The 21,944-nt window shown below is 38.2% G+C and overlaps 1 protein-coding gene and 1 long non-coding RNA gene across 5 annotated transcripts in view; one reads left to right on the top strand and one right to left on the bottom strand.

Moving 5' to 3' along the window:
- The window catches only part of LOC108166507 (uncharacterized), a 3,120-nt gene extending 637 nt beyond the window's left edge, over nt 1-2,483 (top strand). The window contains exons 2-3 of the long non-coding RNA XR_001776873.1: nt 692-845; nt 2,394-2,483. This is a non-coding gene — a long non-coding RNA (uncharacterized LOC108166507). The remainder of the gene's footprint in view (nt 1-691; nt 846-2,393) is intronic.
- The window catches only part of shank1 (SH3 and multiple ankyrin repeat domains 1), an 85,181-nt gene that overhangs the window by 43,365 nt on the left and 19,872 nt on the right, over nt 1-21,944 (bottom strand). For 2 of the 4 annotated variants that reach the window (XM_017306286.1, XM_017306287.1), the window contains exons 1-5: nt 16,728-17,046; nt 14,105-14,650; nt 3,538-3,741; nt 2,650-2,721; nt 2,458-2,566 (exon numbers count right to left, since the gene is read on the bottom strand). In XM_017306286.1, coding sequence (XP_017161775.1) covers nt 2,458-2,566; nt 2,650-2,721; nt 3,538-3,741; nt 14,105-14,650; nt 16,728-16,745 — 949 coding nt within the window. In that variant the 5' untranslated portion in view covers nt 16,746-17,046. Of the gene's footprint in view, nt 1-2,457; nt 2,567-2,649; nt 2,722-3,537; nt 3,742-14,104; nt 14,651-16,727; nt 17,048-21,944 lie in introns of those variants that run through there. The other 2 variants (XM_017306288.1, XM_008416387.2) reach the window with 2 other exon arrangements.

Genomic DNA, 21,944 nt, shown 5'->3' with positions numbered 1-21,944 from the left:
GGATGGATGGATGGATGAACAGATGGACGGATGGATGAACAGATGGACGGATGGATGAACAGATGGACGGAGGGACAGATGGATGGATAGGTGAACATTTGAACAGGTGGGTAGATGAACAGATGGACGAATGGATGAACAGATGGACGGACGGATGGATGGACGGATGGATAGACGGATAGATTGATATATGCTACAGGAACACTTAGACTTTGAGGAACGAAAACATTTAAAGTATTTCCAGCAGAAATGTGGTTGTCATGGTAACAGCAAGTTTCCAGTGTTGCTTTCTGGTAAGCAGGAAAATTGCTGAATCTTTGTCTTTGCTCGTCTTCTGTGGGTCTCAGTTATAAATCCAATAGCTGACATGTTTTAACTAGACTTCTTCAGGTGTTTCTCCTTCAGAACTTCTTCTTCTTCTTCCCTTCGACGGAAATGAGGCGCCTCCGCCACCAACCGGACCGAAACCAACAGAAACTAATTATCTCTAATTAAAGACTCATTCTGTGGCATCTGGATGTCATGAGTAGGCAGAGTAAAACATTTTGATCAGTCAGTCCCTCACTAAGCTGTGCTGGACTTTTAATAACAGCTCTGAATCGTTTCATTACGGCTCTCTGCTGCCCCCATGTGTCCAGCAGCGGCAGCACGTTTCACACGCTTCTCTCCGTGTTTTGACACCCGTTCCCAGAGCAACACGCCTCGGCTGTAAATGAGCCGTCTGCCGCGGCCCTTAAACACCGGCAGGATCCGGGGAAAGCCACCAGTCAGCGAGCCGGCCTGGTTCCGATCTCCAAAAAACTGTTGGGACAACAGCCGACAGAGCCGAGGGCAGAAAACAGAAGGTTTGATTTCTGCTTGGAAACAAGGTTGAGATTTAACAGCTGAGGCGTCAGGTCACATAGCTGCTTAAATCTATTCGCAGCTTTAAGACATTTTGAATTTTTATGTTAAAACATCCCACATTAAGGATGCAAGTCTTCATTAATGAGTTAATCTAAAGTTAATTACTCTTATCAACTAACGATTAACTAATAATCGTTTCTTAAAAACCTTAGTTTCCTCTTGTATAGAAGTCAAAGTTTTCATATGCTGCATTGTAAAAACACCTTAAATGTGAAAATTTTTGTGTGTCGGCTGAGTGAAATACTGACTAAATAATAGAAAATTATGGTTTCCTTACCTAGTTAAACTTAACCAGTCTTCTAAATTAGCCGTGCTTAATGGCGCCATGTCTTTTTATATCATGTTAAAATCCACTCCGCTTTTCTATCATCACATCCTCCAGCGCTATGAAGGTGGTAAAGAGTTTGTCGAGTGTTTTAATTCATCAAAGAATCGCAAGAGTTCTTCTTTTAATTAAAAAGGACTCGGTTTGGACCGTTACACTTTGGTTCTACACAGAGAAGGCTCCGCCATCTTTGTTTCTGTAGCTCCGGTTAAGGAAGCCTATCAGCGGCGCCCTCTGCTGGACGGAGGCCAAACTACAACACTGAAAGAAGGTCTTAATGGATGTTATTAGTTAATCGATTGGATTAACTAACAACCAATCGGTTTATTAGATTGAACCAATAATTTCAATCTAATAAACCATTAATCATATTCCAAATTTATCCTGTACAATTAAATTAAAAGTGAAACAACTGTGAACACAATAAACATGTTTAAAAAGTGGAATAATCAGGTTGAATAACAACTAATCCGTCATTGAAGCAGCTTTCCATTTAACTTCAGAACTCACTCTCTTTTGGCAGGAGCGCAAAATGTTTCCTGCCACCTCCACGTTTCACTTTGGATGTAGTGTTTTATTGTTGCGTCTGTGGCAAGGCTACTTTTTGAAAATGCAGCACAAAACAACAGTTTTTTTGTTTTGTCTAATTGTAAACACTTTCTCCCACAAGGTGAATGATCTGGGTGCTTCATTAAAAAATGACTTCAGTTTGCAGACTATATCTTCAAAACAAGCAGATTACTAAAAATTTTTGCTTCCTGGATGCAATATTTTGAAGGGTAGACTATTTACAGCACCATGCATTAAATTACTGCTTTTCAATAACATATCTGGGTACTTGGGATGCCACAACTGATAATTCACGGTTTCTGTAGGTTTCACCAACTCAAATTTAACCCTGTTGACCATCATGAATGACATTTAATACCTGTATCACAACAAAAATGCACAAAAAAACCGACAGCAAACAGCAGCTAATTAGCGGTAGCCTCAACCGCCAAAAAACACAGAATCCAAAGAAGATGGTGACTCAAAACTTTTAAAGAAAGAATTGTGGAGACATTATGATTGAAAATAAAAAAAATAATAGAAAAATTGTAAATATGTCGCCTCTGCCACATTAAACATTGTTGGCGGCTAACCTTAGCCTCTTTCTCTCTAGATCAGCTGCTGCATCCAGTGTAGCTGTAAGAAAACATAAACATCTGCTGTGCAGCTCTCCTCACCACCAGTGTCAGGATCCTGGTAGTTTGGATCCAGGCCCTTGTCTATGAACTTGGCCATCTTGTCCACAGCGCTGGTTTGGATGTAATCCATGAATTTCTTCAGACTGGCCTGCATTAGCAGAGGGAGTGTTAAAACTGTCAGATCTAATGTTCTGTTCTGATATGAGAGGTGATAAATAAAGGATTTCTTACCTTGGTGTGCAGCTTGGCCAGTTGCTTCTCATCCAGATTGGTCTGTTTGTAAACCCTGGTTTTATACCGGAACTAAACCGGCGACAGAAACGGAGAAACAGGAGAGCCTCTGTTAGCATTAGCATTGTTAACATTGCCCAGCTTTTGACCCACGTACACAAAAATGGGGAGCGCAAACTTATTGTAAAGCCAATTTTTTAAATTTATTCCCCTCAGAAGATAAGAAAGAAGATGCCTCATATATTTAACACTCCTTAAAGCTAAAGTATGTAACTTCTATAAAAAGTTTTTTTTCACATATTTGTTTGGACTATCACTATCTTGTGACAAATAATCTGGGGAGAAAAAATTTAGCTCGTCTGTCTTTTCCAAGTGCTAACTAGAAACAACCAATCAGAGCCAGGAGGCGGGTCTTAGCGCTGTCAATCACAATCTTGGCCACTCATCCTCCCCACCCCATTTGTTTTCTGCCACAATGCAGCTAGCATAGGCTGTTGTGAATGCTAGGCATAGCCACTGATAATGGCAGGTAAACGGGTTTTCTGTAATAGTTAGTTGTTTCTCCACCATTAGCACATTTATCAGCGAGTACATGAGTTGATTGACAGCGCTAAGACCGTCCTCCTGGCTCTGATTGGTTGTTTTTGAACGGGAGCGGTTTATTTCCTCAGATGGTGATAGCAGCTCATGGAGGAGGTGGGGGAAATCAAACTTTTCAGAGATTATCTGTCTCATATTCCTCTGTCATGACATGGTGACAGTTTTAACAAACATTCCTTATTTAAGCTACATCCTGCAGCTTTAATCCAATCTGTTTTTGCTGCACTAAAGAACAGCAGTGACATCTTCAGGAAGAACAGCGTACTGCACATCAGGCAGAAGAAGTACCTCCAAATATGGCACCCCTTTCTCAAAGGATTGTGGGTACTCTCTGAGCGGCCTCTCCTCCTCCAGGAACTTGGCGTCGTGTCCGTCGGTGGCGGGCTGGAAGAGGCCGTAGTTCAGCACGTCTCGCAGCGATTCGGTCAGAGAGCAAAGCACCTGCTGCTTGGCCTTCCACACAGTGGCGTCGGGGTTGAACCGCAGACATTTCTGCAGGATAAACTCGACGTTAAGACGACAGAAACGTGTTTATTATTATGATTAATCAAGAAAGCGATCAGTAGTTCTGCTTAATGGAAGACAGTATAGCATCGTTTTATGTATGGAGAAACTTAGGACAAATAAGAAATGCATTTAATTTGAAATCTGAATCTAAACATGTCTCATTTAGGATGAAATGATCTGTGAAAAGATTCCTTCCTTTCCTTACTGATAAAAGTATAACTTCACAAGATGCTCATCATTCCTCATTTTAATTTTTTATATTTTTTTGTGTTGAAGTTCTCGTTAAATTACTACTTCTTTCTTCCATTATGATCTTATTCTTGAAAAAACATGTATAAATAAAAAAATCACAGCCTGGCCCTTATATTTGGTTGTATAAAGTTCAAATAAATAGAAATTAAATGTCCAAAAACCTAAAATTTGATTAGCTACAATTGTTCATGTTTTTATATTAAACTTCGCCGCGCTTACTTAGTTCCATACAATTAGAAAGAATCAAATAAAATTACAAGAATAAAATCAAAATAATATAATAAAAAATATTACTTTACTTCGGTGACCTAATAAAGTCGTACATGAATAAAGTGATGATATGATTTATTCTTTTAATGCTGCAACTTTATTCTTGCATTATTTCGACCTTATTCTCGTAATTTTACAACTATTTTTGTAATTTTATGGCATGTAATGTTATTTATTTTCATTATTTCTCAGTGTGGCCCTAAAACTCCATCATAGTTTCGTTCTTTGAGCTCAAGCTGAGACGCCATGCAGTCCGTACACACAGTGACTGCAGGTTTGGTTCTGGACATTCAAAACGCCTGGCGGTTCTGGAGTTCAGTCAGCAAATTGCAGCTGAAGAGCCGCAGCCTGGTGGGCTCAGGCGGGTTCTGGAGCTGCAGCCCGGCCGGCTGAGTTCTGATCCGGCTCCTCCGGTCCGGTCCGCTCCGCTCTGACCTTCAGGCGGCAGCGAGGCGAATCTGGCCCACGCAGAGTGCAGCAGATGCTGCGATCGCTCTCTCACGCAACGCTCATTGAGTGTGTCATTTATCTCAACATCACGCACGCACGCACGCACCCACACACACACACACACACACACACACACACACACACACACACACACACACACACACACACACACACACACACACACACACGGGGAGGGGGAGAGAAAGGAATGCTCCCAGTTTATTATTTGTTTCTTTTTTTTTCTGTGCATCTTCTCGACTCCGATTGAGCACAGCCGACACGGTCGCCACAGCAACCGGTTCATTAGCGGAGCAGGATGCTTGTTGCCATAGAAACCTCCCCGTGTTCCCTGGGATGTGGTACCGCGATGGTGCGCCTGTGTGAGCACGTGCACGGGCTTTGTTGTGTGAATAGGTGTGTGTGTGTGTTTCTTTCCTCTTTTTTTTTTTTTAACGATTTACACCACCGCAGATTTAATCCCAATGTTTGTTTTACACTAGGTTTTCATCAAACACACACACACACACACACACAGGCGTATTTACAGTAGCATCAAAGAAGCTGGAGTGAGTCAGTCCCAGCAGGAGGGAATGAATGCTGAGGATTCAGCTGTCACACTGGGACGCCACTCAAGCTAATACGAGCTAATAGCGGCGCCTAAAAAGTTGAGATTTCTGCACTTAATGAAGCATCAAAGCTTCTGGTGAACAAACCTCCAGGAAAATGTAAGTTATTCTGCAGCTAACTGGGATTTTTCTCACCCAAACAGCCCGTTTTGTAGCTCCCACACAAGCTGGAGCGCCCTCTGGTGGACAGGCCGAGACGGTTTGATTGATTTATCTCATCTATGAGATAAAATTACAACTTTAATGTTTCCACAAATTAAAAACATGAGAAGAACAGATGAGTTCAAGAAGATTATAGCATTTTAGATGCAAATTATTCAGGTTTTCTGAGCTAAACCAAAGAGGTTGAAGCACAACTTTAATTGAACATAAATCCTGGAGCTGAAGCAATTAACTGTGATTAATCGATTATTGAAGTAATCATGAACTAATTTAGTAATCGATTAATCGCTAACTTGCATATACAGATTTAAAAAAGCTATTTGCTGAAAGAACAACATATTCAGAGCAGAAATTAAGCCAAAAATGTTGCATTTAAGTTCAAAATAAAATCTTTATCGGTAAATATGTTCTACCCAGAACTCCTCAAGTGGGATCGTTTCAACTTCATATTTTGTAAAGTTCTCATTTTAAGCATCTTTTGCATCCATCATTAATCAATTAATCAAAAGAAATACCTTCACGTCGATGTTAAATGTTTTTAGCTGCAGATGCATCCCTTGCTACTAACATACAATGAATGCTGTGTCGTTGCATTTTAGGCAATAAAAGGTTTTTTCTCTTATTTAAAAAACAAATTAGCTCATAATTTTAAGCAATTATGTGCATATTTTAATGTTGTATAAGTGGTTAACTGAGATTTTAGGCAATTCGATTGAATATTGATTAATCGTCAGAATAATTAATAGATTAATCAATTACTAAAATAGTCATTCGTTGCAGCCCTGGAATATATTTATACATTATTTGTATCACTTTAATTAAATCCATGAAGTTTTAAAAAAAATTATTCCAGTGTTGAAATTATGAGGAAGGTGCTACTAAATTAGACCTAAGTAAGTGTGATGAGTTGTATTTATAGAAAAAAATCATACATTAAAACTCACACATTTGACTGTGCATAATGTTTTCAGCGTCTGTGTAAAAATGTCATATGATTTCTAGCTTCACATTAACAACTTGATGCTGCTTTAATCCCAGTTCTTTTCCCCCCGATGGGTTTTTAATATCACTCAGATGTGAAATCCTGTCTTGCCTCCTGAAGCCGTGATCACACTTTCCCACTCACAAACGCCCACTCTCTCTGTCCGTGCTGCTCTTTATCTTCCCCTGCCTGTCTCCGTCTCAGACTCCGTCCTCCTTCCCGGAGAGGCTCCGGCGCTTATCTGTGCTGAAATAAAGAGCCGCTCCTCTCTGCCACCATCTCCGTCCCCGTGGCCCGTTTCCCTGCAGGTCGAGTGCAGGGGGACGGGAAGCCTTTAATGAGCTCTGCTGGGAAATGCATTCCTGTCAAATGCACCAAGAAATTAGGGCTGCAACGCACCATTAGTTTAGTAATCGATTATTTGATTATTCTGATGATTAATCGATTAAAAAACAACCAAACTCTGCAATTATTTGATTGCACCAATGATTAATCGATTTAAAAAACATTCACATTCTGCAGATCTTTCATTTAATCATTTTTAAAATACAGTATTAGAATCATATTAAAAGAAAGGAAATTATGCTTCAACTAGCCATTATTTTAGTAATCGATTAATTATTCTGACAATCGATTAATTGGGTTTAAAAATTGACGCATTCTGCTGATTTTTCATATAACCACTTCATAAATTCAAATATGCAAATGAAATCATCATTTAATTCTTTTTCTAAGTGAGAAAATAAACACTTTACTGATAAAAATGCAGTAACACGACATTCATTTAGTGAATGTTTGATCATTTGCATCTGCAGTCAGGTGGGTATTCATCAAATATCATTTATCGTGATAAATCTCCTGTCATGATAATTTATTTTATTTATCGTCATGATAAATTCAAATTAATGATATTCAAAGCCCACAAAACTGTCTATGTTGTTAAGACCATTAGTTTTACTACTTTCTCCACTGAAACCATCTATAAATATTAACACATTTCAAAACTTGGTTAAATGCAGTTTGATTACATGAATTATAATTATTCCTGTAACTGGATCCTACATATGCATATCACAATTGGGAACGTTTGTCAAGAGCGGTATTTGTGTTTGTGGGGATTTAATTGCCGTAACACAAAGTCGCAACCAAACAGTTATGTAAATATTTCTAATGAATAGCTCTCATTATGACTTATTATCACAAAATATTGTCATACATTTTAAATCCATTTGAAGATAATTGGATGACTACAGTTGCATAAATAGTTTTTTATCTTTTTACAGAATTTGAACCAGGTGAAGCTAAAAGTATGACAAATGAGTTTTGGGTTGAACATATAAACAGACACAGAAGGTTTTTATCTGAAATGCAAAATGTATATTTTTGTAGTGTTTTGGCTTAATTGCTGCTCTGAATGTGTTGTCTGTATACTCCAGCTAGTTCACTGGTTAGTAGTTGTTGAGTTAATGAGTATTTCAATCGATTAATTTGATTAAATAACATAACATATTGCTTCTTATTTTCCTTTCCACATCCTTGTTGTTGTATCTTTCTCGACCAAACTCTGATGTAGTTCCCTTTTCTTTGTTCAGACTAAGAGCAAATCCATTTCTACTGTCTGTTTTTACTGCCCTACAATACTTCCCCTTTCATTCACAAAGAACCTCTGCTCTGTGTGTCCTGCAGTGCCAAGAGGTTCACGTTTCTCACTCAACAATCCATTTTTAGGGGATAGGTTTGTTGTTTCAGGGCACAAATTGTGGCTGGAAGCTCCTACAACGGCTGCAAAGACTTCATCTCTAGTCACACAGAAAAGAAAAACCCATTTGCTTCATGCTGTTTAATACACTCAGAAGCCAAATGCCGACTCTGCTGCGTCTTCATGACTTTGACAATCTAATAAACCTGCAGCCAGTTTGGCGTTTACCCCCTGCTGAGGTGGGAGAGTCATGCGAACCAAAGTTGCAACACACACAAACGTTTGCCTGTCGCTGTGCAAACAAGTGAGTCAATGGACCGTTGGCTTTTTACATGAACAACCAGTTGAAGAGGAGGGACTGGTGCTGAGCATCAAGGCCCACAAACCCAGCAAAGCAATGATTATGCATGTTAGTGTCATCAGCTACGGACTGATGTAACACCAGTGTCATGCCTCTCTGCAGTCTCACAGGCGTTGCAGTAAAGATGCACGAGTTTGTCAGGACGCATCTGCGACAGAGAGCTGAACACAGAAATGGTGACGGGATGATCTTTATGCTGGTTTTATGAGTTAGCATAAAAAACAACCAGAAAACAAATAACTTCCAAATTATTTGGAATGGTCTAGTTAGACCAGAATGCAAACCATTTATCGGATATATCAAAAGTTTTACTGAGCTACCAGGTGGTGCAGCTGTTAGCACTGGAGCCTTGCTGCCCTGGAGGCTTTCTGGGAACGCCAGTCCAAAAACCGGTAGGCTTACGGATCTACGTAAGCCAGTACGGACGGACGGACGGACTTATGTTTGGCTTCATTATTAGAGCTTAATTACATAAAAAGTTGCACATTTTCAAAAAGCTTCACTGTATTTGTGCTTTTTATTTCTCTACAATACATGTTATATATAGTTCATATTTAAAATTTTCTTATATATATTTAACATAACTTAACATTCGTGGCTCAGTGAATGAAGGATTTTTAAAGCTTTGCACGATTTCTCTGAAAATCAATTTTAAAAACAATTATGATTCATCTCTCCCATTTTTTCTGAATTTTACAACATTAACTCAGGTAATAACTCAGACTGGCGGGTCTGCAGATGATGTTAATGTTTCCATTTGCTCCTGATCAGTGGTGAAATAGGAAATTACACAAATCCGCTACCGATTCCAAGTAACCACAAAGGAGGTTCTGCTCAGTTAAATCAGGAGGTTTTACCTTGACAGGAGTTTTGTCTGAAGGTTGAAGATGTTGTTTCTGGGTTTAGAGGGTCAGCATAGAGCATAGACATGACTGTCGGTGCAAAATGATGTCCTTCATAAAACCCTGACCTCCAGGGCTCTTTCCCGTCCTCCTCTCTCCTCGAACAGCTTTACTGCAGGGTGTTGAAGCACCGAAGGCAAATGTACTTTTATGAGGACAGATGCAGCCCTGGATATTTGAGATTACTCATAAAAATCCCTGAAATCCACATTAAAAAATACAACTCGCGTGAAAAATACTCTAGTGGATTTCCACCATTTTAACAGTTTTTTTTTTTGACTTAAGCTAGGAATGAAATGATTAATTGAATTAATCGTGATTAATCAGTTACTGAAATCAACTAATTTAGTGATCGCGTAATCGTTAGCTGGAGCATACAGACTCAAAAAAAATTAAATTTGATGATTAAAATAAAATATTTAGAACAGTAATTAAACCAAAACTGTACAAAATATATGTAGCATCCAGTCAATTTTATATTATATTATAGAATATATTATATATATTTTGTATCTAAGATAAAAACACTGGTCTGCAGATGTATTTCACAAAACTCCCCAACTGGCATGGTTTTAGCTCCATCTGGTTCAAATTAACTATTTTAGTAAATTAAATGTTCATTTCTTACTTTAAAAATGCTTCATATTTTAATATATTTCTAATATTGTTAAAGTTTTTTATGCATTTCTGATATTGTATAAAAAGGCTTAAATGGTAAAATGAAAAATATGTAGAATGTGCCGGTTTTTATCCGATTAATCGATAACTGAAATAATCGTTAGTTGCAGCCCTAAAACAAAAACGCAACTAATTATCCTCTGAGTCTGAAGCGTTCTGTCGCTCCACGTCTTCCTCCCTTCAATTCATAACATCTGCAGTCGCTCCCTGGTCTCATTACTACACAATTAGGCAGCAATTAGATTTTATTGAGGGTGAATTAGCTGACATGTAGAACAGAGCAAATATACTGGGAGGATGATGGCATATTAGCAGACATTAAAGAGCAACTGAAGGAAGGAGAGCAGGAGGAGGAAGGGAAACGGTGCAGATTTAGAGAGAAAGGAGGGGAAAATCAGACAAAGGAGCCGGAATGTGAACATCAGGGGATCTGGTTGTAACTCCCATTACACCGGAGAGAGAGGGAAGCAGTTTGTTTACCTCATACTCAAAGTAAGAAAGACAAGGAAACATGCTGTTAGATTATTTAGCCGGGTTTGATAACCAGGCATTTTAAAGCAGCACAACAGCTGAAACAAATGATCATTTTATTCATCGATTAAACGATTATTGTGATGATTAATCGATTAATCATATAAAAATAACACATTTATTGTTATTTTTAACAATAAATGTTAAAAATAACAATAAATGTTTACATTCAGACAAAGGAGTCGGAATGTGAACATCAGGGGATCTGGTTGTAACTCCCATTACACCGGAGAAAGAGGGAAGCAGTTTGTTTACCTCATACTCAAAGTAAGAAAGACAAGGAAACATGCTGTTAGATTATTTAGCTGGGTTTGATAACCAGGCATTTTAATGCAGCACAACAGCTGAAACAAATTAGCATTTTATTCATCGATTAATCGATTATTGTGAGGATTAATCGATTAATCATATAAAAAATACATTTTAAATTAATCGTTTTTATACAATATTAGAAATGCATTAAAAGATGGAAATAGATTATTTACTTTCATTTTTAAATATTAAAATAAATATTTTATTTCCTGAAATGCAACGACAGAGTTTTCCTTTAGTGAACATTTGATGATTGTAGCAAAAGATGCATCTGCAGCTGAAAAATACTTCTACAAAATGTGAGAAGTCCTTTCTGCTCATCAGAATTACACTGCAATAACATTTAAATCAATTATTTTTACTTATTTTATTTGAAAAAATTTATTATGAAAATGTTAAGACTAAAAGTTGGATGGGATTCAATTTGTGCAGGTTCTTTCCAAATTCTTGGGAAATTAGGGGCCTCAACTTCCTGAGACCCCTAAAGCGCCCCCTGGAGGCCCTACCTGGGGCCGCAGCCCACACTTTGGAAAACACCTGCAAATCACAAATCTCACCAAGTAATTTTGTCCAGTTTCTAGCGCAAATTTCTCAGTACATTTGAAGAAAGACAAAACTAACTTATAAGTAACTTTTCAGCAAGAAATAGGAGTTTGGTTTAAGTTAATAATTCCTTATTATTGATCAAAACTACTAGTTCTATTGGCAAATTATGAAACTTATGGGAAAAATGTCTTGTTATCAATATTAAGGACATATTTACTTTTTAAAAACTCCTATTTCTTGCTGAAAAGTTACTCGTAAGTTAGTTTTGTCTTATTTTAACTGTGCAGTACATTTTCACTATAAACTAGACCAAAATTACTTGGTAGGATTTTGTGTTTTTGCAGTGAACCTCCTGAATGAACCATAATTGAGGAGATATTTATTACTTCAGTCTCTTTAGGACTTTTATCTCAGTCTTTTACTCCATCTGCTTCCATTCCATCCATCTTTACCTGCAGCTCGTTGTTTGTGGCAGTTCATCTGATTCCTGGAGTTCAACCCCGAGCCGACGCTCACATCTTGGACTTAACCTCATATTTACGACTTAAATTTAAAGCCGATTTGTTACAATAAACAGAGATAGGTGGATTATTTATGGCTGGGCTTAAGTACGTCGAGCACACACACAACTAACCACGCACTGCTGCAAGCATCCAACGCTCAGATCAATAATAAATCACAGAGCAGCCAGAGGAAAGACGTGTTCAGTGAGGCATTTACGGTGCACCGGGATGGTAAATATAAAATATGCTTTAGCTTCTTTGTAAGTCAGCTGATGAACACATCACAGAGGAACGTAACCTTCAGCTCGTCAAACTCAAAGGTGGTCAGCTTTCATCTGCGGATGAGCAACATTTTTCTTTCTTTCTCCACAATTCTCAGCGCTCCGTGATTCAATTATGAGCGGAGGTTAGCCTCCAGCCATAATTCAGCGGAAAGAAATCCCTCATCATCAGAGAGCGGTGGGGAAACGCAGGAAGCGTTTGTGTTTGTGAACATGGAGGCAGCTGCATCTCCAACTTGCTCCGCCGTGACGTCAGGCCTCTGAAAGCCAGTCGCTCCCCGAAAAGACGGGCTTTTCACTGCAACGTTTAAAAAGCTCTTTGGCAACTTCAACCAAGTGGCTGCGCTTCCTCTCCTTCACCCTCTTCTCTCTCGGTTTCTTACTCCTTCCCAATCCCCTACTGCTACAGTTTTAGGATCAACTTCCTCTCATCCAGATGGCTCTTTTAAGCATTTCATCTTCTCCTCCCTGAAGCTAGGTCACCTTGAAAGGTCTTTTATGCGTTTTAGCAGCTGCTGATGGAATAATCCAAAAACGTCCTCTCCGACTTTTACTTTTTCTTTGCACATTTGATGGAATGGACCAGAAACGCAGTAACTTTAGGGAGCATTCACACCAGCCCTGATCAGTCCACTTTACTCCAACTCCAGTTTGTTAGTCTAGAAAGTCATCTCGGTTTGGGGAGGCGTGAAGTCGCAATCGAACTCTGATCCGCCTCAGTTGATGTAGGGCTCAGCAATACAGCTGAAAAACATAGCAGCGTTTCATATCCGTCGATATCAATAGTTATTGATTAGGTTTTTGTTTTAAATATCTGAAATATCTGAAATACTGCCAAACTGGTGCCGCAGCTATCAGACAAAGTGGCAGAACTTTAAACTGCTGCTGCGCCAGTTACTCAGTAGGCTGTTGCTAGGTAACCAAAGAATGAGTGCGTTGCTAGGTAACCAAAGAATGAGTGAGTTAGTTGACTCTACCAATCTTACGTTGAGCAGCTAAAGTATTTCCTGTGTCTGCATTTCCCAGAATGCTGTGCAGTTCAGTGAAATTATTGAATATTCAGTCGGATGTATTATCTATTGATATTGATCACGCATTGTGTACAGCAATGCGCATTCCTATTGATTTATTGTCAAGCCCTGGGTTGAAGTGAACTCTGGTGTGGTTCGAATGCCAAGTGGAGACCGCTCCAAAAGCAGGAAGTGGCCTACAGTGCAGGGCACTCTGGGTAAATGCAGCCAAAACAAACACACAAGTCTAGCACTAGCAAGAGAAACGGCTCATGGTTTTTCACTGATAAAGACAGATAACCTTAGAAAAGATCAATCTCCTCCACTTCCTCCTGAACGAGGAGGCGGTTCTTAGCGTTGTCAATCAATCTCATGTACTCGCTGCTAAACAACTTACCTTTAGAGGAAAACCGTCTACCCATCATCATCATGGCTATGCTAACTAGCCTGATGATCAGCACCACACATAGAGTGATTTATGGCGCTAAAACCCGCCTCCTGGCTCTGATTGGTTGTTTCTATTTAGCACTGGGACGACAGAGGAGCTCGATTTTTTCCCAGATTATCCGTCTCATACCATACTGTCATGACATTGTGACAGTTTCAACCAATATGCAAAGAAATACTTGTTGCAGCTTTAATAAGATTTCCAACATTTTGTTTGTGTGAATCTCCTCTCTGAGCTGAAGAAGTGACGATAAACTTGTGTTATTGCTAGTTATTGTATGACTTGGACTCCATCTTGGTTTTGATGCTCCTGCTCTGTGTGTGGACCGCACTCACCGTTTGCTTTATGTCTGGGATGCCGATGCGAAACACCATCATGGCGATGTGGGCGTCTTCAGATGGCACCGAGTTGGCAGTGCGCTCCTTCAGCCTCCTCTGCTGCTGATTGGCTGCTGCTTGGTGCGTGGGTCCGGGATTGGCCGAGTACGGGTTGGCGGCGTGTCCCGGGTTTCCTGGCCTCATCTGTCGATCCCCGCCGGGTCGTCCCGCCGGTTTGCCCGACTGTCTGTGTCCCTCGCCTCTCCCGATCCGAGGCATGCCTCCTCGCCTGACCTCCTCCACCATCTCCTCGTCATCATCGTCTTCGTCTCCTTCCAGCTCGCCGTTCTCCTCTTCCTCCCCGTCCTCGTCGCGTTCGTCCTCTTCCATCTCCTCTTCTTCCTCTTCCTCCTCCTCCTCCTCGTCTTCTGCCCCAGGATAGAGATGTCTGCTGTTTCCCAGCATCCTTTGTTGCTCCTCGTCGCTGGACAGGGGGCTGAATGGCATCGTCATGGCGACAAAGATGGCGGTTCCAGTGGCAACACCATCATTCCCAGAGAGACACTGATGGGGGAAAGAAAGAAAGAAAAGTTTATTTGTGTTTCTGAGATGGAAAAAAGACGAGTGAGAGATGACGACTTCAGGGTTTGAGAGGAATTATTCTGAAAAGGTTCCACAAGCGAGTCACTACGGAGCTAAATTGGGACCAAAAAGTTTGCCCAAAAAATTTGTTTTGAAATTGAAAAAAAATATTTGAGACTGAAAAATAATTTTTAAGCAAAAACAATTTTAAAACTGGAAAAAATTAATTGAAACTGAAAAATAATTTTGAAACTGAAAGAAAGCATGAATGTCATAAGAGCTCTAAAATGGTGTGACTCTAAAAATAGTGTATATTTAAAGTAGGAATGAATGAAATACCAGCATAAACATTCATCCCTATTGATCCATTTTAACTGGACATTTCAGTTTCAGTCTCTATTTTATATTCAACCTTGTTTACGCAAATCCTTCAATCACGAGTGCAGCTGGTTGCTGCTATTTGTGCCTAAACCGTGTATTGAATTCACCTGTATTTAACGTATTTTCAGTATAAATTCAGCTGTTTTGTTAAAGTCTGAGAGGCTCAAACTAATGGTAACAGTGGAGGATCTGCACAGATTCACAGCTCAGGTGGGAGAGTCATAAGTCTATTTCTATGGCAGATGGAAGTCATTTTTACAAATTACCAAAGGAAAGACACATTTAACTTTTTGACAACGCACTTTTCAGATTTCCATCCTGTTTATGCTCTTCTTTATGTTTCTAAACCACATTAAATATCATAAAAAATACATTTAGGTTTGTGGCTCTAACACCAGGTATAAACCAGCGTCTGCACATTAAAAAAGACAATTTGTTCCCTTTCCGGTCACCGGAAATATAAAAATCCAACAAAGCATTTTAAGAGACAGATAAAATGATTGGAAGTGCAGCAGATGAGCAGCTGACGGAAGCTGAATCACTTCAGTGTCTGTCAGGCCGGAGGAGGTGTTGAAATAAATGCTTTTCATCTGCTTTAGACAGTTGTTCTGTTTTCTGGCTTCCTTTTTCTCCCATTTTCAGAACACAAACAAGACAATATGCTGCCATTGTCACAGGAACAAAACTGAGCTGGAAATTAGTGAGGAAGCAGCTGGAAGGCAAAGACTTGGAAAGCATCAAAGTAACAGGCAACCGAGCGCAGCGGCGTATTAGAGACATTATGGATAGAAAGAAATTAATTTCTACAAAAAACAGTTTGAGATTAATCTCAGATATTCTCTAGAAAAAAACAAGTACATTTCAAGCCTCCAAAAATACATTTGCTATTTAAAAATTCAAATGTTGAGATTAATCTCAGAAATCTTCCAGAAAATTTTTTTTGAATTTCTGAGTTTGAGAAACATCTCAGATTGTGATTTATCTCAATTTTCCCAAAAGGAAATTAGAAATTTTTGAATTTGAAAAGTCAAACATTTGCTAGAAAAACTGTAAATTTTTGTAGAAAAAATTGGTAAGTTTGTGAGTTGTAAAAGTCAAAACTTTAATTTTATCAGTTTAATCACAGAAATTTTCCACTTGAAAAATTTAAAAAGTGGAAAAAAAATTTTGATGGAAAAAAAAATTTAAATTGCGAGATGAATCTCCTAAATATTTTAGAAAAACAAGGGGACGTTTCTGACTTGTAAATGTAAAAAAATTGCTATAAAAAAAGCAGATTTAAAAAAAATTAGTTTCAGAAAATGTCTAGAAAAAAAAATTCAGTTTAAAAAGCTTAACATTTTCTAATTCTTGAGATTAACCTCATGATTTTCTCTGATTTTTTTTCTTGAAAATAACTGAGATTAATCCCCAAATATTTATCTTTAGGTGGGAATTAACTACGACTTTTTTTTCCCTGATTGCCTGTTAGGTTCATGCTGTGAAATCAACATTTCCCCTCTGCAGGACAATGAAGGATTTCTCTCTTCCACCTCCAGGAAGCCTGCAGTGGTGCAGACAACCACCAGACCGGAGCAGAAACTCTGGTCTCCATGTGAACAGACAGCCCTGCCAACCCTCACAACATAATAACACACTATTCACACCTCATATGTATAAATGAACCACTAATTCTCACCTTCAAGGTCCCAGACATGCAGAATCCCCTCCTGCACTGTGAAGAATGAACCGTCAGACTGTGTTTCCAGCCAAAAACGGCTCAAAAGAAGGTTTTCCTCCAGTAGCAGCTAAATCCTTGGTTCCAACAACGAAAAGACTTGCATCCGCACAATTTCATGTTTCAAAACGGCTCATCAAAAGTCCATTTCAATTTAAAATCTCCTCATTATTGCTCATAATGAGGAAGCTGAATGTTTAAGAAACCGTCATGTCTCAGTTCCAGATCAGTGATGAGACATTTTTACATCTGCACGGAAAATGTAAAGCTGCAAAGTGGTTTGTAATTACAGCTACTTGAATAAATTTGTGTAATTACATCAAATTAGAGGCTTCCTCGTTTACGTTTTCAGTTTTTCTCTAAGATATTTCTGACATCCCTGGTTTCTGATTGGTCGATCCTGCGTGAAGGATCGAGGCTGTTTGTTATTCAGCCGTTCGGTTCTGCGGATCCTGAAGCGCTGCGCCGAGCCAAGCCTTCAGGGACAGATCGGTAATCTGACTCACTCTGAAGTGGCTTTTTGGCTCTGAGGGGGCCACACTGGATGATTTATTTATTGTATTTTTTTAAAGGAAGAGACGTTACATCTACTCTGCACACATGCAGAGAACTGTTACTTCCTTTTCAGAGGTTTGTTAGGGTTACTTCAGATTATTTCTGGTCTCTTTTTTGTTTTAGATAACGCATTTACATCATGTTAGATAAATCCTAGAGCAGGGGTGTCCAAAGTGTGGCCCCGGGGGCCGTTTGCGGACCTCTGAGGGATTCTGTGCGGCCTCCTGTCCTCAACGCAAGACACTTTTTCATCTTTGATAAATAAATACCACCTTAAATATAAGGCACAAAAAACAGATGTTTCTGCAATCGTCTTAGATTTGGAGCAACTAGAACCACAAACATCGACCTACTTTTACCCAAATGCAAAGCAACAGGCCAAATGAGAAAATAATCAACCCCAAAAAGTTAATCGTTGATCTAAAATCATTTAAAATTTGACTTCATTACTCAGCAGATAAAATTCGTTTTGCGACCAAAAATTCTTTCAATGCAACGATTTTGGCCGTCGTGGTAAAAACCACTGGATCCTTAAAAAAACTGTAAAATCCAGAATATATTTACAACGATTAATCGATTATTAAAATAATCATCATTTAGCAATCATTTAATAGTTAACCAGAGTATGCAGACTCAAAAAAAGCCATTTAAAGAACAAAACACCCAGAGCCAAAAAAATACCCAAAAAAAACATACAAGAATTAAAAAAAAAAATCATTTTTGGTAAATATGTTCCAACAATGAATGCTATATTATTGCATTTTAGACAATAAAATGTTTATTTTCTTAATTACAAAAATAATTTAACTATTTATTTGTATTTTTTCACGTATTTTAAATATTGTATTTAAAAAAATCCAAGTTGGTTAAATGAAAAATCCACAGAATATGCCAACTTTTTAATCTGATTAATCAATTAATCGATCAAATTAATTAGTTGCAGGCCTATTTAGGTGATTTTCTGGAGTTTCAAGCATATTAAGGGCATAAATTTCACGCAATAGAAGCACCTTAATGGCAGGAATTAAATAAACAAACAAAAGTGTCATCCATTACATTACAAGTCGTCAGGACTTTAACATCAAGCAAAGCTAACGAGGCCTCCAGTATCAAGCTGTTTCTGACGAACACCGCCAGAGGAATGTAAGAAAACTCAATAAACTCAAAGCAAGCCTGTAAAACATAACAGAGAAGAGATAACCGAGGAGGAGAGACAGAACAGAGAGATTAAATGAATGAAGGAGACGGGAGCAGTCAGAGCAAACTGGAGGGGGACAAAAGGGGAGAGCCGGGATGTTTCTGCAGACCTGTCAGAAATCTGACCAACCGGAGAACGGTGCACACACAAGAGATGATTATAATGTGAAGAAGCCAGCGCTTTGCATAGTGCTGAGTAATCAGAGATAGGCAGAGGCTTTGGAGGAAGCGGCGGGGTGCGGGATGCAGAAGGTGAGCAGCAGAACGAAGCCAGCCAACGGAGCAAAGCAGAAACTGGTGAGGAGATTCGGTCCCAGAGTTGAAGGACAAACACAATGAGAGAAACGGATTAAAACAACAAACTGCATTATTAGCATATGCAGAGGTAATCCTGGGATGCTAATTAGAGCTGTGACAGCTAATGCATTTGATTGGGAATTAAATAAAGTCATTTAACTTAACTTGGTTATTGATTAATCAGTTATTCTGATGATTAATCGATTTAAAAAATGGTCACATTCTGCAGATCTTTTATTTAAGCCTTTTTAAAATACACTGTTAGAATCAAATTAAAAGAAAGGAAATTATGCTTCAACTAACTATTTTAGTAATCAATTATTCTATTGATTATTCTGACGATTAATCGATTAATCAATTTAAAAGTTGTCAAATTATGTAGATTTTTCATTTAACCACAAGCCTTCTAATATACAACATTAGAAAAACATTAAAAGAAGCAAATAGAAAATTATTCTAATCATTTCTTAAATAGAAAAATAAACATTTATCTAAAATGCTGCAAAGGATGCATCTGAAATTAAAAACAATACTGACTGATTGTTCTGTTAAACGGCCACGTCCGTTTGTAAACCACTCACAGATGCTGTTTAATATTCAAAATTATTTCAGTTGGTCTGAGGAACAGACAGACGGTCCTGCAGCCATGCTGCTTGTGGCTAAAAATAAAAGTTAAAGGGAAGTAGCAGAATGTTGCAAAGAAAAGACAATGACTAAGTGCCATAAACGGAAAGAATTCAACAGCAAATCGGAGTAAAAAGAGACGGAAAAGGAATCAGACATGGTAGGGAAGTCATAGTTTGGCAGAAATTAGAAGCACAACTAGGGAAATTTAGAAACGACTTCACCAAACAGTCAAGTTTTGGACTCTGAGAGGAAGCAGGAGTAACCAGAGAACCTCTGCTTCACAGGGATGCAAACTCCATGCAGAGAGACGCCAGACCGGGAATTTAACCCAGAACCTACTTGGTGTCACTGCTAAAAAAAAAAAGCTCCACATCCAGACCTTAGAATAAAAACATAAACAGCAATAATTTGGGTTATTTCGCCTGTCAAAAGAAAAAAAATTAAATGTTAGTTAATTCTTTCAAAGTCATATTTTCAACATGCTATTCATTAATTTATAAATGTCAGTTTCAAATTAAATATTTAATTAGCAGGCTAAATATTAAGCTTACAAACTAAAGATTTAGTTCAAAACTAAATATTTAGCTAGCAAGCTAAAGCTTCAGTTTTAAAATACTTGGCTAGTGAGAAATATTTAGTTTTAAGCTAAATAGTTATTTAGCAATAGTTATTTATATTTAGTTAGCAAATTAAATATTTAGCTCTAAGCTCAACATTTAATTAGCAGGTTAAATATTTAGTTAGCAAGCAAAATATCTTAGCTTCAAACTAAATATTTAATTAAGAAGCTAAAAAAAATCAGGCAAAAGCAAAATATAAACATTTGGCTTCATACTGATTACTGAGTTATGAAACTTAAATTAAATATTTAGTTCAGCAACTAAATATTTAGCTTGTGAGTTAATATTTCATCATCAAACTAAATATTTTGGTAGCAAGCTAAGATATTAGGGTGAAGCTAAATATTAACATTTAGCTAAATGTTGATTAGTTATCAGACTTGATATTTAGTTTTAAACTATTTAGCTCACTGTCTAAAGTTTAGTTTGGATCTAAATATCGAGTCTACTATATTTAGTTTATAGCTAAATATTTATCTTGCAAATTAAATATTTAGTTGAAACTGTTAAACTTTTAATGAATTTCAGGTGAAAATAGAACTTTGAAAAATTGAACCTCCATTTTTTTTATTAGAAGCTAAATAAATAAAATTATTTTTGTAATTTCTGACAGTAGCTTTTCAAACAGAACTCCATGTTTTTACAGAGTGAAATCCACTCACATCCACACCGATTTGATCATCATCAGACAAAAATAATCACCTGAAAGTCCTGTACGTCACGCCTTTTTGGCTCTTTACTGACATTTTCATGGCAGATATTAGTCTGATCCCACGGGACGTAAAAGAGAAAACGATGGTGCCGCTAAATGGCCTAAAAACTAAACTTAGGAGAGATTCGCTCATCGTTCATTAAGCCGGAATAGGTCAGAAAATTAGAGTGCTAATCAGTTCCCAGGAGGAAAGTGGTGAGTCGTGCATGAAAGACCTTCATTTCACGTGAGAGCTTTTGTGTGCCTCTTGGAGTGATGATGAAGAGGGTGATGAAGCGATTAGACACCGCCTCACACCAACAAATGATAATCATCTGCTCATCCTTACATCTGAGTAGGGGAATAAAAGCGCGACTACTCCCCTTGGAGAACGGCTTCTGCTCCAGGTCACATCATTAACCTGTTCAGTCTCCTTACCAGCTTCAAACTGCATTAACCCGGCCAACCTTCACCTCACCGAGCAACCAGAGAGACGAGCTTCGCACGGAGACGAAGAGCATCACAGGCCAGCTTGACTAAATTTCATTTCAAATTAAAAGCGGTCACAAAGGAGGGAATGTTTTAATGGTTTAAAATGCAACTCCAAAACGAAAACTGGGCTGTTGCTGCTTCTGTCTGGTAGCTGAAATAAAACAGTATGAATTGTTGGTTTATAAGCTAATGCTAAACTAAGCTTAGCTTCAACTGAAAGTGTGACGTTTTCATGTAACGTCATACTTCTGAGAACTCTGTAGCCGACAGCCATCTTGGTAGGTATCCGTAACTAAACGTCATGACAGTTGCTATGACAACAATAAACAAGCCACATTTTCCGTCTCATACAGATCGATCCCGACATCAGCGTTTTTTTTTTATACATATATATTGTACATTTGTAAATATACGTTCTTTTTACTGGTCTCAAAGTCGTGGTTTTTCTGTGCGTTTGCCTACCAAGATGGCTGTTCAGTGGTGCAAATCACTTCAGGTTCATAAAACAAACATCGTTACTACGGTAACCGCTGCTCATATTAAAGCAGAAATGAAAAACATTAAATAAACAAGATAATCTTTTATTAGTCCTTCATTAGGCAAGATGTCGGAAACCGCCACCGAGTAAGAGAAATGAAAAACAAATAAAAAAACAGTAGTGTAGAAAAAAAACACCATAAAAACTAAACTAGAAGCATA

This window comes from Poecilia reticulata, linkage group LG8 (genome assembly GCF_000633615.1).
Source record: "Poecilia reticulata strain Guanapo linkage group LG8, Guppy_female_1.0+MT, whole genome shotgun sequence".
Lineage (NCBI taxonomy): Eukaryota > Metazoa > Chordata > Actinopteri > Cyprinodontiformes > Poeciliidae > Poecilia > Poecilia reticulata.
Note: the sequence above shows the minus strand (reverse complement) of the source record. Positions and strands in the feature narration are given on the sequence as shown.